Genomic DNA, 11598 nt, shown 5'->3' with positions numbered 1-11598 from the left:
TCACATAACCAGATGAAACACTCATAATTGATAAACTATGCAGTTATTGAAAGAATGTTCTAAACAGTAGGTAAAATGTAGTATACATTACATAAATGTCTGAAGTGTCCTCACCTATGCTCACAGAACCGTCTGAAATAAAAAATAGTGTAAACAGATCCTATGAGAGCGTTTAAGTTGTGAGAGTCCCCGATTCAGATACTTATTTGTATGAAGTTTTCAATTTCATGTGTTTTCAGTACATTAATTCCAAATGATGTCCCAGACACTCATTCATACTCATATCCCTGACATTTAAACCAACGCTAATCAATTTTTAAAAGATTTTCCATGTGAAATTCTCAAGCTCTGTGAAGTCTTGTTGTGTCCTTCAGTTAGAGTTTCATTTAAAGCACCAAGTAGCCCAGGTAGACAAAAAAGAGGAAGTATAACGCTCTGGCCCCTGTTCTATTAATTTTGCAGCATGTGAGTTCCACCCTGCAACATGAGAGAGCCTTCTCTCACTGGCTCATTACAAGTAACACACAAACAAACAACACGGGACATGGCCGTTGAGCTTACACAGCCACTCTGAAGGAATACGTTGGATTTTGGACAAACTATGAATGAACATGTTAAATAATATGATGCTAAATAAAATCACAAGAAAGTAATCAATTAACACTTTAGACCGGCTCAATTAAGTCTGCATAAGAAGCAAAAAAAAAAAAGAGAAGTGTGTTGAAGAAGTTGCATTGTTGTATGTCAACTAGATATGACATCAGCTTTTAAAGGGCAAATTTATGGGTTTATGGGGTTTTAGTGTATTTTACAGCCATCATGGGTTCATGCAGGGAATGAGATCCGTGTTGATTTTTTTCAATGTTAGCTAAATTAGTTCTTTATCTTCGTAACCATGGCACATATGACTTTTAATCTCACACTGTCAACATTAGTGAAAGCTCGGATATATCTACCTGGTTACACTTTTCTCTTCAACATCTGTTCTTTCAGTGTAATTACAAAGCTGTTCATCGGGATCAAACGTGGTGCAAGCGAGAGCAACACTAAAAGTATTTTGAATTGTCACAAAACGTAACATTTTCACTATTTCAATCAAGTTCTCCCTGTACAAGTTTGTTTTATTTTCAATTAATTTAATGTTTTCCATCTCAGAGTGCTCTTACAGAGAAAAACCAAACAGTTCCACTTGAGCAAGTAGGGATAATGGAAAGGTAAAGCTCATTTTTAACAGGAAGAAACCTTTGCAGAACCAGCCTCAGGGGTGGAGACTTTCTGCTGTTCCGTCCTGGTTAGGGGATCTAAAGGTAAAGAAAAAGATAAGATGAAGTCACTCATTCCAGACTTGATGGAGGCAGGAGGCTCAGATCACACATTTCTGATTCCACTGTCAGAAAGGTACAGCCAAGTCTGCAGGAAAGGAGAGAGGACGGATACAGGAAAGACGCAGTATGTTAGTGACGTGTGAATATATGGAGAAAAAGAAGGTTGAGAAGCTCAGAGCAATAAAAGTCTCCCAGCAGTTTAAACGTACAATAGCGAGACTAGAAAATGGTCCAAAGCAAACTTTTGAAAAACCATTAGAAAGCAAATTTTGTATAATATGACCTGCTTTAGAGACAAACAATTAATAATAATAAAAAATAATAATAATAAAAATCACACGGGATGTTGATTTATAACAAGTGAAAGGCTGGAACAAATATTTGTCAGGAGACCAGAAATAAGGAACCTAATAAATAAAAAATAAAAAAACGTTGTTCTGCATGTGTGGGCTTGTTCTAAATTGTAATGTCAATATTGTGCTTCGAATTTGTTCTCCTTGTGCATCAATCAGGAAGGTTTTCATTAAAGAGGAGGAGCATTTTATTTACACACATGGCTGAAATGAAGAGATTAAAAAAAACAAAAAAACACTGGCCACTCTGGGAAAAAAAAAAGAAAAAAGGATGAAATATGCAGCATCAATAAAATAATGATGACAGATGTTGTCCCACTTTGAGGAAGTCGTTCTAAACCCCATTTCCCAGCGTCCACCGGGAGCGAGCGGGGCAGAGCCTCAGCTGTTGCGCACCCGGGGTGTGGCCGAACACGCGCGCCCTCGCGCACGCACCGGGGAGTTTTTCTGAGCGGATTTGTACTTTCCGTCCCTCTTCTGTTCTTCACCTCTCTCGCAGCCGGCTCTCCCCTCGTTCCGCTCCCTTCTGATCGCAGCCCCGCGGTGAGTTCCTCCTCATCCACCCCCGGACCGGGTGCAGCCTCCTCCGGCAGGTGAGGTGGGGGACCTCGCGCTCCTCCACCTGGAGGACGTAGGACATCCGGTCCTGCACCGTTTGACAGCTGCGAGGCACAGCAGGGCGCTTTAAAAAAAAAAAAAAAAAAAATAGCTTTAACATAAGAAAACTTATGGGAATATATGTCATCGTCAGGAAAAAAGTTTTCTCTGTTTTATCTTGTAACGTTTTTATTTGTATTTATTACCCACAGATCTTTTTGTCACACTTGAAAAGTAAAAATACCATACCCCATCCAAACCCGTCCAAAATGGTGAGTGTCTTTCATTTCTACAGATTTCTCGCCTGTCAACTTTAAAGAAACATTGCTACGGTTCATATTAATCAGATTTTCTGTTTGTGTTTGGCAAAAAGTCTCGAAAAAGATCCGTTATTTATGCAAATATGTGACTCATTGGTATTTACTCTCTGAACTTTTACGTCGACGCCCACATCATGAAACATCATATAATCCTGTGATTGTACCTTCATGTGCACTGCGGCTTTTCTTTTTCACTGTCGTACTACGTTTTCAGTTTGGGATTCAACTTTTTTTTTCATTCTCTCTGTAAATGGTGGAAAGTGAGATCAAGCAAAAACCAAAAGTTCCCTTCAGGCAATGTTATGTAAATAACTCTTTGTTACATCAACAAAGTGTAACAACACAGACGTGCCGTTACACTTTGACACGTAAGAAAATGAACATTTTGTAAGTTTGAATGTGTGTGTGCCTGCAAAGAAGATTGAGTTGGGGAAGTTTTAAAAGTTTAGTGTATGACTCATGTGGGCTCTGTTCCATCCGGGTGGGTCTCTCTCTCTCTCTCTCTCTCTCTCTCTCTCGCTCTCTCTCTACCTCATTTCCACGTCTCGGCTGTGGTTTAACGCCAGCCTCCCTCCTCTCTTAAAGGGGAAATGATGTGGTCTTTCTTCGCAACTGGGTGGAGTTTAGTTTGGAACCATTCAAAGAATCGGGATTTCTGTCGTGATAGGAATCACATGTGAACGTATGTTTTATTGACAGTCTGTATAAAAAGGGACTGAAGTGTTTGTCCTCCATTGTCCCAGCAGCGTTAAAAAAACACATCTGTGTGGTGGAGAGCTGGGGCGTTTGTAAAATAATATTTCGTGGTCACACCCACACACACACACACACACACACACACACACACACACACACACACACACACACACACACACACACACACAGGGCAATACACAAACATATATGGCAGAAAATATAGGCTTCCTGTCTATAAAGACTCAGGTTTTGCAGTGTCTATCCATCTATCTATCTATCTGATAGATAGATAGATGGATAGATAGATAGATAGATAGATCTTCTGTTCATGAAGGAAATTCATGTAGAAACATGTATAAAACCCACTACCTCATTATGTGTGACAGATGAGTGTTTAGAATGGCATTTCACATAAGTGTCAGACAGTGAGCTGTTGATGGAAAATTATATCTTTTTTTATGATTATACAATATATATATATATGTACTTCCCTCTATTTAAGTTGGAACTGTTTACCGTATCCATGACAACCACAGTCCATAAAGGGACGGAGAGGAAGCGTCTGTTGAGCCGCACAGACGACGTGCTGATGTGCAGATTGTGAGCGTTTGCCTCCCCTCAGCAGTCCCTATAGCTCCGGGTCATGTTTGAACTCGCTCCCAGGACGCCACTCATGACTCGCCGTCGACTCCAAACTCATTTAAATACATTCCAGTCGAAGCGCGCCGCATTGTGTCGCCGTCCAAACGTTGGCTTATGGTGCCGGTGGCCCCTCTGCAGGCCGACCAGATTTAGGTCAGCCGGTGGTGATTTACTGTGTAAACAGGTGAGCTGCTGGGTGGATGTTCTGACGTTCCTTCCTGCATAAACAGACAGAATGTTTGCTTGTTTTTGTGGGGTTGTCCCATCTTTTTTTTCTTAAATTGCAGATTTTCAGGGTCAGAATTCCAGAAACATTCCAGTGGTTTTTTTTCCTCTCCAAACATCTGTGACCTGTTTAATGTGTCAGTGTTCGGGGAGTGTCTGGAACAAGGGAGTCATTGTGAACAACAGCAACTATTGATACTAAAATCAATTTTAAAAGTGAATGTTTGTCCCCCGTTATCACATTCCTACCGTTTCCAGTATAGATTAGTCCACCGTTTTGATCGACCGTTTCTGCACCGAGTCACACATTTACTCGCCTTCCATTATTTTCACTTCGATCCAACACTTTTAAATTGTTAACAGAATCATTGATATGGATAGGGATGTCAAGGTGTGGGATAAGACTGAGTTGAATGTGAAAGCCTGTTTTCACATTGGCATGTATTTAGCTGTGAATCTGCAAGTTCCTCAATCAAAAGTTGCGTCATTGTGACAGGAATGTGCCAAGGCAGTAAACACCAAGTTTTCTACATGTATAATCAGGAAATGATTTCTACAGAGCGTTCTATATTTTAATGAAGAAGTGAAATAGCGGTCATGAACCCACCAGAGGAAGCTGGTGTACATCTTTTACTGGTTTATGTCCCTTGAAATGAGGGAAATGCGAGAGAGCACTTGTTGTTACACTGTATTTACAGTGTATTTACAGTATTTACAGTATAAACACAAGTAGATCTGCAGCTACAAAAACAAAAATAAAGCGGAAAATGACAGATTATGTTTACGAATGTTGAACACACAACATATCACAGATATACAGAGTTATACAGTTTCAGTGTGTCAACAACTCTACGCATTTAATGCTACTTTCCATATTAACTTAAAGTGTTCTTTCATAGACGTTATGATGGGTATAAGTAATCTGAGATGTTAATGCAGGGTATGCGTGAAACTAATGATACGAACCGATCGTATGTCGTGTGACTCAGGAAACCACAGACAACATAAACATGAACTTCTTTCTCCACACGTTAATAAAAACAACAAGTTCTGCATGAGTGCAGCTTACAGTAGGAGTACATGATGGCTACGTATTCATGAGATTCTACTATGAAAGCACAAGTTGTACAGTGAGGAAGCTTCTTGTCTGATTCTGAAATGACCTACAAACCATTTATAATAAATAATTGTGGGTGTCTAAGGATATTTCATATAGAAGTAGATATACTGTCATTCTCCAGTCTGCAGAGGGATTGCCTCTGATTGGTATTATGGGTTTTGTCATGTGTTTTCTGCTGCTGTAAGGAGCATTCACATGTATTTACATATATGCACAATGTGAAAGAAGTGTTTACAGGATGTTCACAGTCAGGAGGAAAAGCACCGATAACCACAAGTCGAATCCCTCTGTGTCCACTTCTTCCAGGCCAGCAGGGGAACCATCAAGCCCAGCGGGAACTTCAACGCCAGTGCAGATGCCGAGGTCCTGCACAAAGCCATGAAGGGCTTGGGTGAGATGCTTGCGTGTGTTTTATCCGTCGGTGCAGTGTCACCTGATATGCCAGAGGTGTGCCGGCAGCTCCTACAACTCCTCTCTGAGCAGCCACAGTAGTAATCCCCGCCGTCTGAGCGGCGCTCCACCCTGACACCACTGAGTCACTCACATGTGAGGCTGCGTCAGATCTTCTGACCTCAGCCGGAGGCCGTAATTCTGTGGGTTGAGATCGGGTGCACGCTCACGTGCTCGCGCCGTGCATTCGCGTCACACGGGGGACACATTGAAAACAAACACAGCGTAACTGAGGAGCCATGGGTTTCCGTCTCCATAGGGACCGACGAGGACACCATCTTGCAGCTGCTGATCGCTCGGAGCAACGCCCAGAGGCAGGAGATCAAAACCACCTACAAAACTCTGTTTGGAAAGGTGTGACTGTTTACATAACAGCTGCTGGTTCACTGTCACACACACACACACACACACACACACACACACACACACACACACACACACACACACACACACACACACACACACACACACACACACACACACACACACACACACACACACACACACACACACACACACACTGTCAGCGTTCCAGACCACTCTGTCTCCGTCTCTGTCCTATGTCTCTCTCTCCCTTACTGTCCTCTAAACCCGCCAAGCCCCCATTTCTGAGCCTGGTTCTGCAGACCTTGGTGCTTTTTCATGCACAATAGTTGGATTTCCCTTTATAAAAGTGCCATGAGATTCTACTGTCAGTAAAACTGAACTGATGAAATGTACTGAGAACTGAAGTCGCAGTCGCCCCCTGCTGGCCGCTTGCAGCATGAATTATAAATCACACCCAGTCCATGAGGAGAAGTCATGATGTGTGCCACATCCTCCTTTTTTGTCATTTTGGACAGATCTATGTTGATTAATTGATGTCTGTATGTATTATTATCTTATTATTTGAGAGTGGGATGGACTTTGGTGATATTGTTGAGATGGAGAAAGAAGCACTTTGACAAGTGTGTGATGTGGGCGTCATACGTCGGGTGAGGGTCAAGTTTAACCACAAGATAGTTTGCTGTGGCGGAAAGGGAATCCACAATGGAACTTGTCAAAGCAGCTCCTGCCAGCCTGTGACGAATAAGGCCCATCATCAAGAAGTCACTTTCTTCTGTTGTAACTAAAATTAGTTGTTATAAATGTGTAAATACAAAATGTCAGACTCAGTTCTGAAAAAGTCATGTTTGGTACTGGAAGTATTGATGTCGTTGCATCAGTCTGCAAGTGCATCTTGTTTTCCTGGCTGGATCTGGGAGCTGAGATGTAATCCACACTCTACCTCCACTGCTGAGTCACTGCGCTGATCCATCCGGTCAAATCAGCAGTGCAGGGTGACGGAGGATTTTGCAGGCTTTAACAGGAACACAGACAGATCAGCATAAAAAAAGAAGAAAAAAAAAGATAAATGCATATAAACTTGAAGCTACACTCATGTTATCAGAGTAAAGAAAAACTAGAACAGCTTATTCAATAGTTGAGCTTTGAAATTAACATCAAATTTTATTTTGAACAGTGAGAACAGTGTTTTGTAATTGCAGCATTCTACCTTATAAAAGCTTTTTATTGGTTTTATTTTTCTTCTACAAGATTTTATTGGTGATTAAAGAAGATATAAAAAATTAAATAAATCTGCAGTATCAGGTCTTATTCATCTTCTTACTCTTGGTTGAACATAAACTGCGGATACATTTAAAAAAAAAAATGTTTTAATCCACAAAGTTAATCGCCATACCACATCTAATCAAAGTGCTGTGTCTTATCTTCATATCAGGATCTGATAAACGACCTGAAAGGAGAGCTGGGCGGCAAATTTGAGACGCTGATTGTGGCTCTGATGACGTCACCCCTCGCCTACGATGTGACGTCACTTCGTGATGCCATCAAGGTAGGTCCTGTAGACGCATGGAGAGGAAAAACAAAACAAAACACTACTGTTGATTTTTTAATGGTGTTCACAATCATGGGAAACTATTGTGAAGCCTTTATCTGACGCAGGTTGTGGAGAAATGTTCAGAAATGTTTCACCTTTAAAATATATTTTCAGCCAAGGACCTGCACTGCATGGGAGTTCAGGTTTATTCTAATTAGTGCATTGGAAAAAGATCTTCTCAACGTCATTTAAATAATATTCTGAATACACTGATTTTGTTAAACACCAGAAAGCAAATCTACTTTTTTTTAAATTATAGGATAGGAGTGTGTGTGTGGCTCAGCGTTATTATTAACCACATCTAATGTGTAGAGGAAAAAAAAAAAACACATCCAAGGAAATGCTAAAGGAAGTTTCTTTGATATGAAACTCTCTTTGTTACGGCTTCTTGTTTCCCAGAACCGCTTGCTCGTGACTTGGTAGTGCAATCAGTGAATAAGGGAACAAGTTCAGGGGGCATTCATTACACGTTCCTTCCTGCAGGGGGCAGGAACGGACGAGAAGGTGCTGGTGGAGGTCCTGGCCTCCAGGACAACCGCACAGGTGAAGGACATCATCGCCGCTTACAGACAGGGTAAGTTCCTCCACGCACGTCTCATCAATGAATGAATGTCTTTATTTGGGTTTTCTACATGTGCAGACAAAATAAAACACACAAATATATATTAATCATTTTTAATGACATGTATAAGACCAGAGGATGACACAGCAATGTCATAAATGAGACATTTTTTTCCATTGTGGGCTTCATATTAAAAATATAGAAACTCATTTAAAAAAAATAAAATGGTGACATTATAGTGAACACTTAAGAACCTTTAGAATAGATAAATACAAGTTCTACCTGTACAAATATATTGCACAAAGTTATTTATCACAAATATATATATATATATATATACATATATTTGAAGTCACAGAGTTACAATAAAAAGATAAAGGCCCACTTGAATACAGTTTTTAGTCGAAAATGACTGTATTGTAAATACAAATGACACCAGACTCTTCTACATAAAGTCACTAGAACTCCAAGCCAAAATAATCAAAGCACAATCCAAAGGTTCACACGTCGTATTATGAGTGTTTATATGATTGTTTTCCTCAGAGTACGACGACAACCTGGAGGAGGACGTGTCTGGTGACACTTCAGGACATTTCAAGAGGCTTCTGGTTATTCTGCTCCAGGTGAATATACTCCTCTCCTCTCCTCTCCTCTCCTCTCCTCTCCTCTCCTCTCCTCTCCTCTCCTCTCCTCTCCTCTCCTCTCCCCTCCTCTCCTCTCCCCTCCTCTCCTCTCCTCTCCTCTCCTCTCCTCTCCCCTCCTGAGGTGTTGTTGTTGTGTTCCAGACCAACAGGCAGACAGGAGTTCAGCATGATAAGATTGAGAGCGACGCTCAGGTGAGTTTATAAACGTTTCTCTTCATCAATGGCGTCTTTGTCTCAGTGTTTGGTGGCGTGACTGTCACATGTGTTCAGTCGTTAGGACTTCCTCTAGTGGACAAAAAGCAAAACTGCTCTGACAATTACTCATTAAATGAAGAAACTTTCTCCATTGAGTAGCTTTGGTTTATTTGGTTATTATTATATGCAAATGAGACTCAGTAAAAGATGTATATGTGATCATGTGCTCATGTTCATTTCAGCAAAGTTTGATGTTCAAAAAGAGTTTGGGGAACAAAGTCTCACATTTTTAGTCATGAAACATCTTGTTTTCCAACTTTTCTACTCCTTGTAATCACTTATTCATTTAATTGTGTGGTTTTGCTTTAAAACATTTTACTTTTCATCCTTCATTCACACAGTGACACACAGGAGGCCTGCCAGACCCCACAGCAACATAACACCAGTAAAAACATCAACATAAACACAAGCAGCCTGACATAGAGCTGGAGTGGTAAACAATGTAGATAATAAATATAGAATTTAAAACTTTTTTTTTGTTTCTTTAGCAATTCACAGTCCAGAAACCAAACAGCAGGGTGCTTCATATCAGGAACATTTATTACAACCTCATGATGTCACCACGGATTTATTTCCAATATCCTCCGAGCATAAAGGCTTGAAGTGAAAAATTACTATTATATAAATAACTGAAGTTGCCCTTTTTAAAAAAATTTTTTTTTGTAGGTCCTCTTCAAAGCTGGAGAGCAGAAGTTCGGAACTGATGAACAACTGTTTGTGACCATCCTGGGAAACCGCAGCTCCGAGCACCTGAGAAAAGGTTTGTTTTTTTCGGGTGTGTCTTTATCGTACGAAACACGAGCGTCACACGAACTGTGTCGTCGTGTGTTTCAGTATTCGACGCTTACATGAAGCTGTCTGGATATGAGATGGAGGAAAGCATCAAGAGAGAAACGTCTGGACCTCTTAGAGACCTGCTCCTGGCTGTTGGTAAGAAAGTTACATCGCTTAGTTTTTTCCATTGATCGATTTATTTACAAATAAATAAATTAAATAATCTGTGTTTTCTCATCAAAGTGAAGTGTGCCAGGAGCGTTCCAGCTTACTTTGCCGAGACCCTCCACTACGCCATGAAGGTGAGACGACAAGGACTTGGAATGGTTTAGAATAAACACAGCACATATATTTTGGTTTGAACTAAAGCGCTGGCTCGAATGCATCACACAAACAAAACGTTCCCCTGCTTCTCATGGTAATTTCATATTCTTTCTTTCATATTCTCTTATTAACACCAACCAAATGAACAAGTTCTTTCCATATTTTTTTTTTTTACATTTTGACAATGTCAAAGTAGTTCTTTTCTGTGCACATTTCCCATTATTGATATTAGAGTGAGAAAGCATTTCGTTGTGGTTTCTATGTAATACATCGTAAAAGACACGAGAAGGTTTCATCTCTATTGTTCTTCCTGGTGAAAATGCACTTTTTTTGGTTTCCACTATTGAATATGCCTCGTCGTGTGGAAGTGTTGGGGGTTTTTTTCCTCTATATTTGATTTACTATGTCGCCGAAGACAGTAAATACATTTGAATAGAAGTAGAAAAGAAATCAAATTCGATCAAACAAGGACATTTATGGATATTTGTAACTGAGTTGAGTGGAAGTTGGCCAGTCTCGTTAATGTATGAACTTCACTCCGCTCTGCAGCTCAAAATGTGTCTATATTTATCTTTCATGTGCCTTAAAGTTCTTTAATAATGTCATATACTGTCCTATTTTCTTAATCTGTGTTCTAAATTGTACCTAAAAGCATTTCACTGCACATTATACTAATGTATAATTGTTGTGTGTGATAAATACATAAACAGATGAATATGGTATGTATCTATTAAGGCTTGGTGTGTTCCATTGTGTGTGTGTGTTTGTGTTTTGTTTCAGGGTGCAGGTACTGACGACAACACCCTGATCAGAGTGATGGTGTCTCGCAGCGAGGTGGACCTCCTGGACATCAGGGCCGAGTTCAGAAGACTGTTCGCCTGCTCTCTGCATTCAACGATCAAGGTTTTATTTCATCAGTCACTGTTATCGTTTAACACGCATACGTACAAGAAAACATCGTCTGTCACTGATCAAGCTCTTTTTTTTGGGGGTGTTTTTTTTTTTCGCAGGGCGACACCGGAGGCGACTACCGTAAAGCTTTACTGCTGCTCTGTGGCGGCGACGATGCGTAACCGACGGTTACCGACAGGAAACACACCAAAGGTGCCTCCTCTCGTCGTGGGCCGTCAGCTCACCGGAACAACACGTTTTGTATCATCAACACCGAAACACTTGCTTCTGCGAGAGACAAGATCATTCCAGGAAATTGTCTTTGAACGGTAGCTAACATTTTGTCCACACCTTTTGCAGCTTTTGGTCGACTAATTTCCTCTAAGAGTTATGTTATTCCGATATGATACTCAAGTGTCACTCCGCAATACTTGTTTTGTTTGCACATTGTAAGGCTGAACCAATATGTACAATAATAAATGCTTCAGTTCATGAAGTTCAA

At 40.6% G+C, this 11598-nt stretch overlaps 1 protein-coding gene across 2 annotated transcripts; it reads left to right on the top strand.

The window, feature by feature from the left end:
* The first annotated feature begins 2110 nt into the window (after positions 1-2110).
* anxa5b (annexin A5b) lies at positions 2111-11598 on the top strand. 2 transcript variants are annotated; one of them, XM_080520312.1, is made up of 13 exons: positions 2111-2221; positions 2488-2547; positions 5585-5669; positions 5988-6082; positions 7488-7601; positions 8130-8220; positions 8752-8831; positions 8994-9044; positions 9774-9867; positions 9942-10037; positions 10125-10183; positions 10986-11108; positions 11216-11598. In XM_080520312.1, the coding sequence occupies exons 2-13, from the start codon at positions 2545-2547 to the stop codon at positions 11276-11278; spliced, it is 954 nt and encodes a 317-aa protein (XP_080376438.1). In that variant the 5' UTR covers positions 2111-2221; positions 2488-2544; the 3' UTR covers positions 11279-11598. The 2 variants fall into 2 exon arrangements, with proteins under 2 accessions (XP_080376438.1, XP_080376439.1); XM_080520313.1 differs by having other exon boundaries at positions 2178-2271.

This window comes from Blennius ocellaris, assembly GCF_963422515.1.
Source record: "Blennius ocellaris genome assembly, chromosome: 3".
NCBI lineage: Eukaryota > Metazoa > Chordata > Actinopteri > Blenniiformes > Blenniidae > Blennius > Blennius ocellaris.
The sequence above is the reverse complement of the archived record's forward strand: the minus strand, read 5'-3'. Positions and strand labels throughout refer to the sequence as shown.